This window comes from Ptychodera flava, chromosome 22 (genome assembly GCF_041260155.1).
Source record: "Ptychodera flava strain L36383 chromosome 22, AS_Pfla_20210202, whole genome shotgun sequence".
In the NCBI taxonomy this organism is placed as follows: domain Eukaryota; kingdom Metazoa; phylum Hemichordata; class Enteropneusta; family Ptychoderidae; genus Ptychodera; species Ptychodera flava.
In genome coordinates this window covers 25653972-25671915 of record NC_091949.1, presented here as the reverse complement: position 1 = coordinate 25671915, position 17944 = coordinate 25653972, and the positions used below count along the sequence as shown (strand labels likewise).

Here is a 17944-nt window from a genome sequence, read left to right as displayed (position 1 = left end):
ACACATGCAACATATTCATAATGCTACACCAGTGTCACTATCCACTGTACTCCAATAAAGGAAGTCACATCATGTGTTTTAATGGCTACCCTTGCCATGCCACAGTCGATCACATAATTAGTTTCCTGTTGCAGATAAAATTATCGTCTCGATGTATATGAGCAAAAAATCAATAACAGTTTGGAAGGACATGAATGGGGCTCACATATTTACCTTATAAATGAACGTTTGATCAATTAAAATGCCAATTTCAAATGGTCATGTCGATACCATTTCTTCCCGTTTCTGCTCTTCTGCATGCAACTATATCACCCCAATATTTAATAATTAACGCAATTGTGTATTACTAACCAAATATTTAATAACATTTATCCAAATATGTAATACTAGCCCAATATATATGTTATAACACTTAACCCAATATATGAAACTAACCCAATATGTAATGCACTGAACCTTATATGTAAAATCATTAAACGTCGGATATAATGTTAAGCAAAACAAGATAAAACGCGCCAAGCTACCATGACCACACCCCTTCGTAACCAATGACTGTTCAAAGGTTTTGGTGAGATTGAAGTCGGTGATAAGTATTAGAATGCCAAGTAACCATATCCTCAGCAAGCAAATTAATTTCAAATGAACTCAGGAAACCATGTTCAGTAAATCCATAAAAATAAAATGTAAATATATATGGCCATTTATCATGTCCTTGGTAACCACCTAACAATCAGGTTCTGTTTGTAAAAGGAAACACGACCGTCAAGATCTTTTGGTTAACAAAATTAATGAAAATGCAAAAAACTATAGCAATCGCAGACTCTGCAACCCAATGTTTTGCATCTAACTCCATTCATACGCCTAAAGAATACTGCTATTGATCGTTTAGTGCACTGTTTGGAAGAAATAGAAAAATTTGACCTGCAACCATAGAGGGGTCGCAGTCAGAAAAATTGTAACAACTTAGCTCGGTTACTGAACCACTCTTTTTAGGGTGGGGATATAGCCGAGTGGTTTTGACTGTGGCACCTTCGCAAGGTGACTTTGTGCCGTATGTTGTGAGTTCGAACCCGATCGAAAATTTAATTTATTTAATGGTCACCAAACAAAATTTTCACAAGAACTGTCATGGGTATCTGTTGCTGTATAATGTGAAAAATGTAGGCACCATCAAAATCTGAAAATGTTCTATCATACGTATTGAATAGACACGTATCGTCGAATAATACTCAGTAATAGACATATTTTGGTTTAAAGTATCACAAATTTACCAAAACTTACTGCGCCGTTTGATTCTGATAAATTTATTAGGGAAATGGGTGTTATCAGTATAGTATATAGCAATACCAAACCCAATATGTAACACCAACCCAATATGTAATAAAACTTAGCCCAATATATACTAATCGAATACGTAATAACGCTTAGCAAAATATGTAATAACACTGAACAGGAGATATTATACTTACCAAAATGAGACAGACTATGCCTAGCAACCTTGACAACGCCCCTCAACAACCCACGGTATTTCAAAATCGATGAAGGCGATGACGGTGACGATTATTAAGTTTAGCAAAGTTGCAAAAACCAATGCGAATTCACAGGAAATTTAGTCAGCAATTATGGACTGTATCTTAGTATCTATTATCAACCGGTTACAGCATTTCCCTCAGCAAATATTCTTTAGAAGGAAACTATAGATAGTAGCAAGTATCTTCAGCAATCCGAAAATTATGGCACCGTATATATATTTTGATCGTCTACCAAACTTATGTTCATTTGCCATATAGTAATACGACACTATATGTGTGCAGTATTAAGCGTTCTTTGATATTTCTTCAGAGATTTTCTTTTTAAAAGTTTTGCAGAAAATTAGTGTTCCACATTTTCCATAAACTGGTTATTTATGGTTTGCAGTTTCATTGTTATCATATAGCTATCAAAATTCATCTTGCTTCTTAGTACACGGAATAAATATACGAGAGTCTGTGTAGATCATTCAAATCTAATAAGAAACAGAATTATAACGGAAGTAACGTGTGAAGCAATGATAAAATGACAAAAATTAAGACAATCCTATATAATCAAACGCATATGCCATTCAGTTTCATTGTGAATTATACACAACTTTGTTACTCGATGTTTACATTTGACAGCAATACATAATTTTCAGAGTCCAGTCTTTCACAGTTTACTGCTAAATCTCTTCTCCATAGACGACGCATGTTGATTCAGTACATATTGGGTTAACGCAAAATGTAATGAACTTCTATGCATTGTCTATGGAGATGTTATTACATATTGGGCTAACCCAATATGTATAATTTATCCATGCATTGTCTTTGGAATTTTTATTACTTATTGGGTTCATGATCACCAAATATGTAACTTCGCTGTGTTAAGTAGAGAATACCAATTTTTGACACATGTGTTGATCAAGGTGGAAAATCTTTGATGGCTCATTTCCGAGGCCAGACAAAAGTAGCAAGAAAATCGTTGCAAAAATACACAATTGAAGATTTCATCATAATTTGAACATATCACACTAACATCATCCCTGAGAATATGTCAACAAAACATGGCAAAAATTCCCCCCCCCCAAATAAAATAGTGGGGTGATACAGCAACGCTCAAAACAGCCGGGTTGGGTTTTTGCCGTTCAGCGATGTCAGTTCTTTGAAATGGTTAGTTGGTTCGTAACCCGTTTTAGTAGGTGTAAAGGGTTAAGCGATCGACCCCTGTACGATTTCAAAGGGCTGACGTCGCTCAACGTCAAAAAACCTGGTCGTTTTAAACGTGGCAAGGCGAAGAGTAGAAACTGTATTACCCCTATTTGTAACAATCAACCCTATTTGTAACAAATTTAATTTTCAAAAAAACTTTGCCGTATATGTTGAAATATTAATAAAATATGCATATTTGTATGTTTGAGGGCAATTTTCTTTTTTTTTCCTTGTCAAAACTCATTTTTCCGAAACTGCTTTTGTTACAAATTGGGTTGATTGTTACAAATAGGGGTGACATATGTCAACCCTATTTGAAACAATCAACCTATTTGTAACAAAACCTAAATTTCAAAGAAACTTGGCCGTATTTGATGAAATCTTGATGAAATATACATATTAGTATGTTCGGGGCAATTTTTTTGTTTTCCTTGTTGAAACTCATTTTTCCGAAAATGCTCGTGAGATTAAATTTCGTTGTGCAGGTTCCTAGCCTAAGAGCCCTACTCGTAAGATATAATCAAGTCGTGCAGATACATGCCAAAGGTTTGTTTTGGGGCAATTTTCACCAATTTCGGTCAAAAATGTTAAAAATCTTGTTTTCTGACCGAAATCATACTAAACCTATATGGGTTAACTTTTGTTACAAATTGGGTTAATTGTTACAAATAGGGTTGACGTGTCAACCCTATTTGTAACTATCAACCCTATTTGTAACAATCAAGCCTATTTTTAACAAAATTTAACCAACTTGAAACAAAAGTTAACCCAATATAGGTTTAGTATGATTTCGGTCAAAAAACAAGATTTTTAACATTTTTGACCGAAATTGGTGAAAATTGCCCCAAAACAAACCTTTGGCATGTATCTGCACGACTTGATTATATCTTACGAGTAGGGCTCTTATCCCTAGGAACCTGCACAACGAAATTTAATCTCACGAGCATTTTCGGAAAAATGAGTTTCAACAAGGAAAACAAAGAAAATTGCCCCCGAACATACTAATATGTATATTTCATCAAGATTTCATCAAATACGGCCAAGTTTCTTTGAAATTTAGGTTTTGTTACAAATAGGGTTGATTGTTACAAATAGGGTTGACACGTCAACCCTATTTGTAACAATCAACCCAATTTGTTACAAAAGTTAACCCAATATAGGTTTAGTATGATTTTGGTCAGAAAACAAGATTTTTAACATTTTTGACCGAAATTGGTGAAAATTGCCCCGTAACAAACCTATCTGCACAACTCGATTATATCTTACGAGTAGGCCTCTTATGCTAGGCAACCTGCAAAACGTAAGTTAATCTAACGGCATTTTCGGAAAAAAATGAGTTTCGACAAGGAAAACAAAGAAAATTGCCCCCGAACATACTAATATGTACATTTCATCAAGATTTCATCAAATACGGCCAAGTTTTGTAGAAAATTAGGTTTTGTTTCAAGTTGGTTAAATTTTGTTACAAATAGGGTTGATTGTTACAAATAGGGTTGACACGTCAACCCTATTGTAACAATCAACCCAATTTGTAACAAAAGTTAACCCCATATAGGTTTAGTATGATTTCGGTCAAAAAACAAGATTTTTAACATTTTTGACCGAAAATGGTGAAAATCGCCCCAAAACAAACCTTTGGCATGTATCTGCACGACTTGATTATATCTTACGAGTAGGGCTCTTATCCCTAGGAACCTGCACAACGAAATTTAATCTCACGAGCATTTTCGGAAAAATGAGTTTCAACAAGGAAAACAAAGAAAATTGCCCCCGAACATACTAATATATATATTTCATCAAGATTTCATCAAATACGGCCAAGTTTCTTTGAAATTTAGGTTTTGTTACAAATAGGGTTGATTGTTACAAATAGGGTTGACACGTCAACCCTATTTGTAACAATCAACCCAATTTGTAACAAAAGTTAACCCAATATAGGTTTAGTATGATTTCGGTCAGAAAACAAGATTTTTAACATTTTTGACCGAAAATGTTGCAAATTGCCCCGAAACAAACCTTTGGATGTATTTGCACGACTTGATTGTCTTACGAGTAGGGCTCTTATCCCTAGGAACCTGCACAACGAAATTTAATCTCACGAGCATTTTCGGAAAAATGAGTTTCAACAAGGAAAACAAAGAAAATTGCCCCCGAACATACTAATATGTATATTCATCAAGATTTCATCAAATACGGCCAAGTTTCTTTGAAATTTAGGTTTTGTTACAAATAGGGTTGATTGTTACAAATAGGGTTGACAGGTCAACCCTATTTGTAACAATCAACCCAATTTGTAACAAAAGTTAACCCAATATAGGTTTAGTATGATTTCGGTCAGAAAACAAGATTTTTAACATTTTTTGACCGAAAATGGTGCAAATTGCCCCAAAACAAACCTTTGGCATGTATTTGCACGACTTGATTATATCTTACGAGTAGCCTCTTATCCCTAGGAACCTGCACAACGAAATTTAATCTCACGAGCATTTTCGGAAAAATGAGTTTCAACAAGGAAAACAAAGAAAATTGCCCCCGAACATACTAATATATATATTTCATCAAGATTTCATCAAATACGGCCAAGTTTCTTTGAAATTTAGGTTTTGTTACAAATAGGGTTGATTGTTACAAATAGGGTTGACACATGTCACCCCTATTTGTAACAATCAACCCAATTTGTAACAAAAGCAGTTTCGGAAAAATGAGTTTTGACAAGGAAAAAAAAAAAGAAAATTGCCCTCAAACATACAAATATGCATATTTTATTAATATTTCAACATATACGGCAAAGTTTTTTTGAAAATTAAATTTTGTTACAAATATGGTTGATTGTTACAAATAGGGGTAATACAGAAACGGGAAGAAACGGTATCGACATGACTTTAGATATCGCGGAAATTTTCATTCTGATTGATAGCACATTCACTGTACACGGTAATTATGTGAGCCTCATTCATGCTCTCTCCACCTAGCATGGAATTTTAACCACCAGCGGTGAGATAGTCATTTTATTTGCTGTAGGAGAAATTATACCATCGACCATGGCATGGGAAGCAATTACGTCATATTCCTTGTAGGAGTATAGGGGACAATGCCATTGACGTAGCATTTTGAATATGTTGCATGTGTTGTTCACTCAGTTATATCAATGCTTATTCATTTCTTGTGTTCTATTTATTTATTTATTTATTTATTTATTTATTTATTTATTTATTTATTTATTTATTTATTTATTTATTTATTCATTTGGGTTTTGTCAGTTATTTGTTTATTTATTTGGTATTTATAACTTATATTGTTGGTTTTGTTTAACCGTTTATTCATTTGGGTTTTTTTTATTTGAGTGCTTCTTTATTTTGGTTTTGTTTGTCTTTGTGTTATTGTTTGTTTATTTGCTTGTTTATCCTAGCTTCCCTGCGGTATAAGGACAGTTAAAATTATTATTTATGTTGTCTCATGAGCTACACTGAGTTATGTTCGATACATCCTGTAGAGCTGTGCCCGAAGGACAAAATTATATGCAATCTGAAGTCTGTCAAGTGAACATTTCGTTGTCCTGACCCAGAAAGGAGATACGATCGTTATCGATCGTTCTGATTGGTGAAGCTTTGCAAGATGTAGAATTAGGCCGAGGAAGGAATTAGCTTCGTGCAAGCATGGACTCTACAGATTTGATCACGTTATTTTAGCTATGCCTTTCGAGTTAATTACAAACGTTTCACCTGTGACAGATCTTTCGATCAGTAAATCCATGGGGTATGCAACAAAGGGTTGATTCAACTGTGTCTGTCATAACATCGTGGTGGTTTATCTACAACAAGAGCATTCTGGGTGAATAGCCTCCTGACCCCTACTCGCTGTTTTGTACTTGTAGGACAAGACTAGCCGCCTGATACGCAGGTGTCCATTAAAGGCAAAAGAAGGAATCTGCGGAGAAGCTAACAAGGAACATCAGTGACTTGAAAATATCCATTCAGTTTACAACCAAGTAAACACGTCAAAAATTAGCGTTATCTGGTGAAGAATGATACCGATTTACATTAAAGAGAATATCTATGAGAGCAACACCGTCTGCTTATGGTATAAAACATGTTTGATCAAAAGGGTATAGGTCAGAGAGAGAGAGAGAGAGAGAGAGAGAGAGAGAGAGAGAGAGAGAGAGAGAGAATCTAATTCTATGAATCGGTCCAAGTAAATAGCAATTAATATCACTGAAGAAGCCTACTTCATCTACAAACTAAGGTGAAATTAATACATTGAGTACTAGGGCTGTGGATACTGATTACTTATTGGTGAAATGAATTACAGGAGAAGCGGGAGGGTCTTCACGTGCCTATGTTAGTGATCTCCAACACTCGAGTTTGCCTTCATTCTAAGTCTTCGCGGTCTTCATTATTCTTACTTAAAAAGCGTATCCGCTCATAAACACAAATCCGAGGCCAGATTAAGATTTGTTTGCGAGATCTACTATTATGAAGGAAGTAGGGCACTTCAAAAAGATCGATGCAATCCTAATTAATGCAAGAAATTAATTGTTAAGGATGACTTGACTGTTGTACGTAAGTACTCGACTAGAAACCCGTTTATTAAATTCTGTCAAGTTTTAATCAACTTGCAGAGATGTCTGGTTGTGACAAAATGTATAATTTTGTAGCGTGTTTTCTCGCCAAGTTAAGACAGGAAATCCACTGTAAAATGGGAATGCATGTTAACAGATCGTCGTCAAAAGCTGATTTACTGTCGCGTTGTAGTGTCTTAATGTTGCTCAAGATGCACATAACAGACTATTTTAAGCATTCTCATCTGCTTTGCTGCGCACAGAGCAAGTACGTGACTGTTTGCTTTTTCGCGTATTCCGGTTTCGAATATTCGATTTCACGGCAAGGCCATTAGAAGATTTACAGCTTTACCAGAGTTTTAATAAAAACCGTTGCCATGATCAAGTGGCAACCGTAAAGTTCAATCAATGCATGCAACTAAGTACTGTTCCAACCGAGAGCTAAATACAATACCCTCATATTAAAGGTGTTTGCACCATTTATTCATTACAGACCGCTCATCATAAGATCTTTAGACACTTAAAAAAAACATTGCATCGGTCGATTTTTTTGTGCTCGTGAAAAGATGTGTAGTTTTGGATAACATTTTCTATTGTTCTTTTAAAAGTAACATTAGTGACTGTTGTGCAGTCCGTAACAATGAAGATTTTACGCCATTCCTTCTATTTCGATGAACAATGTGCTGCTTATCAAAAGGACCACTTAAGTTATTGTAAAGCTCACACCGAAATGGTCCATTACAAGAAATGTAGAATTATGTACTAGCATTTTATGGTATGTTTATGATAGTTAAAAGTGGACTAACATATGTTGCTACTAAATCATTTCTTCATACCAGATTTGATCCTCCTTACAAGCGTATAATAATATCATTGACAAGGGAAAGGGATTCGAAAAAGCATTGTCAGACTTGATGTTCGATGCATGAATTTGTTTTATCCTAATAACCGCGTTTCGTCAATTCTAACTATTTCGCTCTTGTATACTCGTTGCCCTCTAAAACATACCACCAAGATGAAAATACACTAAAACTGTACTTACCCGAAAAGCGTCGTTTAAGAACGTATAGATGATAGGATTCATGAAACTGTTTGACATTGCCACCCATAAAACACAGGCATTTACTTTCCTCAGCATATCCTGCCGATCCAGATCACCAAACATATACGGTGAGAGCCTCTCAATTAAGTTGAACACTTGAAGAGGCAACCAACACAGAGTGAACATTAGAACTACAACGATTAGCATCTTGATCACCTGCAAGCCAATTGAATGGAGAAAGGCATCGTAAATATTCACGAATTGTTCATTTTGGACGTAGACTGTAACGATAGCCCATTATACTTTCCAAGAGTTTGAAGCACCATGTCAATAGATTTCCGATCTCCGTTTGAAGTGAACATTACTTTAATTATACCAGCTCTATCGGACTCGAAAAACCAGACTGAAATATGCTACCTTTACTGCTAATCCTATATACTTGTATCTGCCATATGTAAGTATGTATGTACGCATGTAAGTAGGTAGGTAGGTAGGTAGTTACGTAGGCGCGTGCGTGCGTATGTATGTATGTATGTATGTATGTATGTATGTATGTATGTATGTATGTATGTATGTATGTATGTATGTATGTATCTATGTATCTATATATATATATATATATATATATATATATATATATAGCTTTGTATCTATGTATCTGTGTATCTAATAATCTGTGTATCTAATAAGATATAAGGTTTATGCCATCCTACTTTTGACGCATATCAGACAGCATTTTGTAATTTGTTGAACTCAAATAAGAATGCGACCTTTTAAACTTATCAATGAATGAATAAATAGAAAAAGAAACAAATGAACGAATGAATGAATTTTATTCAGAAAATATAGATTTAATGTTTGAATATTAAACTTATAGTATAAACAAAGTACTTGTGTTTCCCCTACCTTCTTCTTATTATTCGAATACATTTTGTCCCTTTGTTGGTCTGGATTACCGGGAGGTTTCCTTCCCCATAATTTCTTCCCGATTCTGATGTATGCAAATAGAAGAGCTGACAATGGCAGGCCGTACACTGTTAAAACTACGCAGATTTCGTTTGCTGTTGTACCCGTAGTAGATGGCCACCATATAGTACAAAGGTAGACAGTTTTATCATCGTACGTGAATGGTTTTGCTCGTGCGAAAGCAGCCTGTACAGATGCCAACGGTATTGACGCCAACCATATTGATGTTATCAGGATGTTAACTCTGTTCTTGGTAACCCTTGCCTTCAGGGGCTGCATTATGGCCATATATCTGTCAATGCTAATGGCTGTCAGTGTGTAGATACTCACAAAAACAGATACCTTCGGGTCAGAAATACGGAAAATAGACATTAAGATTGAGGAAACTGCATTTGAAGAAAAAGATGAATAAATCGTATGTTCAAAGGGCTCATTAAGATCAGATCACGTCTCATCGACACCACATACATTTGTAATGATTTTCCATCTCAAAAGCTAACATTATAATGTTTGGCAAGTACGGGCAAATATTGCAACTGATTAATTTGATAGATATGCATTCCTGAAGAAAAGAAATTTGCATATTGCACATTGCAGTTTACATACATTCACCGACAATTACAAAGATATTGTCATAGGGAACCTGTCTCTATGTAGTATATGCTAACAAAACCATTACACTGGGCAAAATGCTTAATATACAACAAATACATATAATATATATATATATATATATATATATATATATATATATATATATATATATATATATATGTGTGTGTGTGTGTGTGTGTGTGTGTGTGTGTGTGTGTGTGTGTGTGTGTGTGTATAGTACACATATATTGTTGCTGTACATGTCAAATACGTTAAGTATACACGTACGTATACTAATAAAATGCAAAACTACAGTATGAACTTAGTGTGCAAACATCTGCATAATGTTTACTCGTGATCAGCATAGAAATACGCTACGCATATCAACGTATTGGAATGTTCCATATATAAAGATATACATTGCGCATGCAATCAATATTGTGTTCCATACACGTCAATATACGTAAATATGCTAAGCGCATATCAAGCATTTTGTCCAGTGTTACCACATGAGTTCTTCTGACTAAAGTTAATAAGCCGGTCAAATAAATATTTATTATTACTATAAGACCATTATAAAATTGTGTTAATTTAATTGAAGAAACTATCATTGATTTGTTGATACGTGCCAGGTGCGTCTCTTTTCAAACCCAAATGCAAATGAGGGACGTCGTAGTGGATGTGACAGTTACAGTATGTATCTTATGATTTGTACAGAATTTAATACTACATGTGACTGGGGGAGAATTTCCGTTGTTATCTTGGATAATACATGATTTCAACATACACAGCTCACAAGAGAGGAAACGAAAGGTAACAACAATTTGAACTCGATGTAGAAATATTACTACGGAAAGGAAATATTAAAATTTCTATAAAAAGAAAATGAATCATAAATTCAAGTTCATGGTGGTTGCGTGTAAAAAAGGAATTCATAGTCCTGGCTAGAATCTCTCCTTTTTGAGACAAGCAGTATATGATTTTATCATTCCCTTCTTTGCTTTTACGATTAGTTTTGTAATTTTTATTTTCAACCCCAACTCACTGAAATTAATAATTACCTGATTGAACATAAGCATTTTCTTTTATGAAGGTCAATGGCTATTCTGAATATTACTTGACTTCACACTACTGGTCCTGCTGATTCGGTAAATTTTCAAAGACTCGAAAAGTGTTATCTGATTAAGTATTTTTTTTCTTTATCAGCACGTTGTACGTGTTTCCAAATAATGAAATCAACTGAAAGTGTTTTTTTATGAAATACTTAATTCAAACCCAATAAAATCTGCATACATCTAAATATCAGCTTTTCGTTGAAAAGCTGCTGACTTCCCATGAGTGGAACTCACTTTCGGCAATTTGTAATTAAGCCACTCATATGTTGAAATGCCTAGACGGCACTCCAAACTTTCCCTTCCTGTCATCATTTTAATCCTTTTAGACACTTCAGCACGTCCAAATTTGACATACCTTTTAATTTAGGCAATCTTGCTTTTGCAGAATACTATTCATCACGATCTCTTCTAGACTACTTTTTGAAATGAGAGGTCTGCTCGAGTAGGCTACATTAACGTCGAACCCTTTTCTCTATCTGTCTTCTTAAAGGCATGTTACAGAAAACATGTTTAGACAGTGATGGTCGCTTTGAACATTACTTTGACTTCGTATCCTATTTGGTCTGAGGTAAAACTGAGAACGAGGGTAAGAGAGTTGTTTCTCATTGTGTATTCCCTTGAGTAATGTTGAGCTGAAATGTTTCCATGGAAAATGGGTACCATATATCCTCTATCCCACTATACGTGACATAAAAGCGTTTTGCATAAGAAACACATCGCTCCCATGAGTAACGTTGATCTAAAGGTTTAAGGTTTTCAATGTAAAAGTGGACGTCTGTTCAAAGATAGCATACGCAGTGATGTTCATTTTACTCGTAAGAGCCAATATGACGGCAAGTTACGACGTCTGCAAAACGATACTGGATATTTCGCGTAATGAAAATCTGTACCATCTGGATCTTGCAACCAAGTGGGAGTGTTTGCAGCCACAGGGACAAGGTGCGTAATGTGCGGGGGTGTATGTGTGATGAAAGGTAGTGAAGATTAGATGAAAGACAAGATAAAACAAAACTGGCTATTTTGCTACGATAAAGACAACCCTAGAAGACTAAAGGCGGAATCAAAGAATACGCACCTCATACTTCTATTCACTTCATAATTGAGTATGAAGAAATGTCTTGTAATATCTGCTTTAATTACGGGAAAGCTCCATTAACTTAGGAATACCCTACTTCCTTACTTAATTATCAGAGGATCAATTTCACAGACTTTCCTTTCCTACAATGGCACCAGCTGGATAAAGATAAACATAACAATGGAACATTCACATCTTGGGGGATTAAAAGTCTTCTGTTTGTCACCCGAGTTGGTCAGCAAGGACCCGGGTTTCAGGTACCATGCAAGTTAATGCAGTCTTTACCTAATGGAAAAACTAATGACGATAACTATCTATTAAAGGCCCGACGCCATAAACCGTTTAACTTCCAGCACCGTGTTCCATTGAGTCTTTTTAGACTGCAGTGTCGAGGTCATAATTAAAAGGTAGGCATAATAATAACTTAATACGAAGTATGGAAATGCCATATAGAATCAGATGAAGCAGATAACTTGGATCTCAAACATAACTGCCAAAAATGCTCACTTTTATTTGAAATGATCATGGGACAATTATTGATTCAAGGTTATCATGATTTGGTTTTTTTACCATAGGGCAATGCATGGCTAGAAATGAAGCACTCGTACCCTTGAAGAGCATTTTCTTGAAGAACATCTGCCTCAATCACCAAAGCAAATTGATTTTCCACGGCCACTTTTCTTTTGCTCAGTCATTATAACGTGATGGCAAAATTTCATGCTACAAGCAAAGGCACAGTTGCGAACCTTATGGACAAATGTAATGATGAAATGCTCGAATCTTACAATTGTACCATATTTGAATGTCAAGCTTTTATTACTAGAAACAACACATGTCGCTCTGCAATTTTCTGGAGAAGGGACATCAAGGTGTATCGAACATATCGCTTAATTCGCTTCGATATACAGTTGTAAACTACAATTTTGTCGTTCTGCACATACCTAGAAGGTTCATCGGAAAACGTGAGTTAACCGAGTGCAGCTAATTTAACTTGATGAGGCTTCAGCGTAAATTAGGCTTGAATTGTTTTGCGACGTTTATTTCCTACCTCCAAACACAAAGTCACTTAATCGTTGGGCCAATAAGGAAAACAGTCACGGAGAAATTTCACTCTCAACCAGGAAATGAATCTTGCTGAAACCATATATCAACTTCATTACGAAAATCATTCAAACTCGATCGACGGAACAATCATAGCTGGCTATCATATCCGGCATGCATATCTATATTTGGGTGTTCCCAGTACCTATAATGGAGGTAGGAAGCAAGCAATGAAAATATTCTAAACTCTACTGAACAATTACAGATACATCAGACGGAGACTGAGGAGCAGGACCCTTGTGTATGCAGATGACCCCATGATTAAAGGCCGGGGAGCCGATTTTAACTTTTAATTGGGATGAGATTGCTTGCCCGCGGAAGCTTTTGTCCGACTTAATTCTATAACGCTGATGTAAAACGTGTTCTTACCAACCCCGCCTTTCCTCGGAAAATCTTTTATTTAAAGAAACGTCCTTGATTTTATAAATTTTGCGGGCATTAATTTAAATTTTCATGATCGACCACTCAGAACTTAAATCGAGTGCTAATAAGTACATGTTGAATATCCCGTGTTTCCACATTTTGTTTAGCAAGGCAATATTCTTCTACTTAGCCGTCTCTTGATTTTAATCTTCTTTTCAACTCAGTATTTAATTTCTTGCTATTGACTTCCTTCTTTGGCGATGTACAGGCATCTAATATATTCCATATCTGATATGTTCTCATTTTTATTGTTACATATTGTTTTACGACCATGTATCGAGCACTTTTTAGGCTTTTGTGAAACAGCTAAATTGGCATAACAAGAATAAGGGGACATTCAGCTCAGTTTTGGAATCATCCTTTGACTAAAAGCAGCATCCAATTAACTCTAGTTCAAATCTGACAACCTCATTTTTCATACACTCAAAATGCTCCCAAATGACGCTCGATGAAACGATACACTAAAGTCACCGAATCGGAGCTAATAGTCATATCCAGCCAAATTCATATCTTAAGATTATCATCAGCCTGAGAAAAAATACGCATTGAACTTCAATGGCAAATGTATACTTAGCTTTCGTCGGTTGTACTAAATTTGCAATATTCGCAATTTAACCAAACTTTCCACACTGTTTCATTATGTGATATGACGCACTCGCTGAAAATTGGGTTTCAACCCAAGGGGCCACAAAATGCAATCCGGATAGAAAATGAAACTAGAGACGAAGCAATCAATTTCCAATCCTATCCACGTTTCATAAACTAAGCTTTATTATTTGACAGCGGTTGAAACTTACAGGTTGTTGCCCAATAACGCCCGTTCCTGTGTCGTATCAGCACTAGTGTCGTTGGTTTGCGTCAGCACTAGACGAAATCGAGTGGCTAACGCTGCTCAAATGCCACGAATGCTAATAGTAGCAATATTTGATAATAATCGATTTATCATTTGCGCATGCCGAGAAGTTTACAAATGATAGGCAAAAGCCTTGAATTTTGAGGATTTCCTTTTATTCAGCGTTGCGCACAAGATGAAGATATTTGTGTAAACAGGCCTCATTTATGAACTATACGTCCTGGTTTTCGCAGAAGTCAACATCACGCGACAATTCATTCATATCTCAATGAACACATAAAAAGATACCGAACAGAATTTTTTTATTTGACAATACATTTATGTCATTGCAGTCGTTACCGATCAAAACGTTTTCTCTGCTTAAACTCTCTCCCGATTTCAATCGCGCTCTATCGTCGTACAAAGCGGAGAGAGGTGGCCGTCCTGTTTGTTTAAACTGAGAGTTGCCATGTCAACAGGTGTCGGGCACGCGACATGATTGTCACACCGTGCGCTCACTATCTGTTCGTAGGTAGACCACAGGGGCTCACAAATGGCTATATAAGTCAATATTACAGCGTTTTTCTTTCTTTTTCAATGTTACAAATAAACTAGCTGAGCCTGAAGAGCACAACACTTAGCGGTCTTTTGTGTAGCTTGTATTGGTATGTATAGTGCGCCCTCAATAGGGAGTGTGATCATATGTAAATGCGACCTTTAGTTCCGTGACCTCTAGCCATTCCTACTTCCTGTCCTCGCTATGCTTACTGTACTAATTTCCCAAGGGGAGCAGCTCTTCGCCACGCCAAGACCATCAGCGCCGCTAAGTACCTGGTTATTTAAAATGCATCATAAATATTCATATATTTATGTGGGCGAGTCTGCATTAATGAGCGTCAAAAAGCACCGGGCAGGGCTACCGGCGACCTCAAGCATGGAGCAACATGTTTGTTACGGCTCTGGCGACTGTTGTTTTTGGCAAAACGCAGAGCAAAGAAAGTCCGGCAAAGTATTCAGTGCGTTGTACGCGCGATCATGGGTGCTATTTTTTACATCCATGGCGCGATCGAGCAAACATCGTAGAAGCCGTCGACGGCTCACGGGAAAATGGTCGAAAATACGTGTTCTTCTTATCTTCAAGAAAGTTAGCAGGCGTACAGAATGAGTCTCAGCATGGAGGTAGCAGAGACATGGTCTCAGATAGTCAATAATAAAGATGATACAAGTTTATTTATTCAAAGTAGTTCATTATTTTGCAAGCTAAATCTACGATACCGGTCGGTCTCGTAGTAAACTGCCAACGAAGCCTATGCGTTGGCTCGCAGCGGGACTATGGCGATGACCTCAATGACCTGAGCGCGTTCGATACACGCCACAAGTGCCGCTGCGATATCACAGCTACATGAAAAGGGGATGGCCCGGTCAGATCTCCACCCAACAATACCAGCACCGACCCATTTGTGAACGCAACACTACATTGTAACCACTCTATGTATAAAACCATAAAAGTTACAAGTACTTTTATTTAGTATGCAGCTTAATCTGAACAACATATCAGGGCTCAAAGTTGCGACCATTTTAGTCGCTGCGACCAAATTTGACAAAGTTGCGCCTAAAAAATGTAGGTTACTCGCATTTTGCGACTAATTCTACGCAAGGAATAATTCCCACCGTATTTCACAGAGTTTGCAAGGGTCGTGACCCTGAAATCAGACGTGCCAAAAATAGATTTTAATAAACATTTGACGTCGCCCAGCCACACAGAGGCGAGCGCGTCTCTACCGCTACTTTTTGATATGAGAGGTTACATGTTGCCAAACAGCTGTCAAGACATGCGATGAATTAATCACAAATTAAATCACGACCCAATCAAATATCAGTATCATGTCAATGCTGTCATAATCAATTTTATTGAACCAATAACCATCACAGGAATTAGCAGTAACTAACGAAATAAATCACAAGCAAAAACTTCCCCCACGTGCACACTACCTATAGGCCTATTTCAGTCCAAGATGTCGGGCCCACTAGATCGTTATTTTGGAAAGCAAGGGAAACTCAAGGTCGATCATGTTGAAACTGGGTCTGCCAGTGAAGGAGACGCAACAACAAAAAACGAAATCCCCAGCAGAACACTAGGGATATTGATAGCACCAGCGATCATACTGTTCACGGACAGTGTACCAGGTCAATCATTCGATGACGATGTTCCGTCTGTGATGTGTACACATGACAAATGGATCCGCAGCACAGCAAGAAACCGAGTCGGAAAGTCGATAGCAGCCACAAAATACAGGAAAAACATGCCAAACAAAAGTATGGGATGAAAAAGTAAAAAAATCCATTGCAAAATACGTGACAAGTCGAGAATTTTGAGATTGGTTTCGGCACGACAAAGAAACGGACTTGAAATACTGTTACTGTTACCAAATTGTATGTATAAACGCAGATTTAGAAAAAAGTACTACGAGATGAATAATGAATGGCAACTGTTCACCTTTATTTGATATGTACCACATTGTTTGAACAGTTTCAAAAATGCTCCTAGTTTTTTTGGGTTTGCTCCTAAAATTTTGGACTTGGGAGCAAATTGCTCCTAGCTGAAAATATTAACTTTGAGCCCTGCATATATATGCATTATTGGATAAGAGGTTGAATGGGTCACAGTATGTGGAAGGACTGTAACTGGGTAAACCGTTCAGTTAATAATGTACCATGGAGGTAGTAGCGGACTACCTCCATGCATATACTATGCATACACAATGGGCAACACGACTCAATCAAATCCCGTGCACTTTTCCTAGTGTTTGACTGTTGCAATTCGACCAGAAAAAAATAATTACGATTTCAAAATCGTCGATTTATTAGGAAATTAAAGCTGCCGAAATAATTTAGTGGTCGAATTAATTGGAACGACAAGGATGAAATTTACGCGAGACATGTTTGCCATGTTGAGACTGCTTCAAAGCATGAACTGTGAAATTTTGTGAGGTCGACAAATTAGGTAACAAAAAACCTCAAACGCACCTGGGTTTCACATCAAAATCAAAGTGGCTGCGATTACAGACGGAGAGATCTGTGACACTGCCACCGCCCGCTCAACGGACGACGCGTAAGTTGACATCGTGTGCCAGCCCTTGGAAATATATTGTAACTCCTGACAGGCAGATGAGATAGTCTAATGGCGTTTGTAGTCTAATGGCGTTTGATGTTATATTCGATATCAGACTCAAAACAAAACGTGAACAATGCTGATAATATATGCATATTTCGTATCGAAAACCGGTAGAGTTCGTAACTGGTGACATGTCGCGGCCTGGAGAAAGTTCATCACCATCGATCGAATGTCCGTGACGCTTTTTCTGCCAAATAGACATATTGACATAAGACATATTGCACAGGGAACTTCGCGATATGGCAATTATATGAATTTTACCGTGAAGAAAATCTGTGAATTTAAACTGGCCGTACAACCAACAGTAAACATGGCGGAGCAATGATACCGACTTCAGAGA

At 36.7% G+C, this 17944-nt stretch overlaps 1 protein-coding gene across 1 annotated transcript in view; it reads right to left on the bottom strand.

Moving 5' to 3' along the window:
• The window catches only part of LOC139122312 (substance-P receptor-like), a 29461-nt gene that overhangs the window by 4168 nt on the left and 7349 nt on the right, over positions 1-17944 (bottom strand). Inside the window, exons 2-3 of the mRNA XM_070687709.1 lie at positions 9230-9631; positions 8324-8539 (exon numbers count right to left, since the gene is read on the bottom strand). Coding sequence (XP_070543810.1) covers positions 8324-8539; positions 9230-9631 — 618 coding nt within the window. The remainder of the gene's footprint in view (positions 1-8323; positions 8540-9229; positions 9632-17944) is intronic.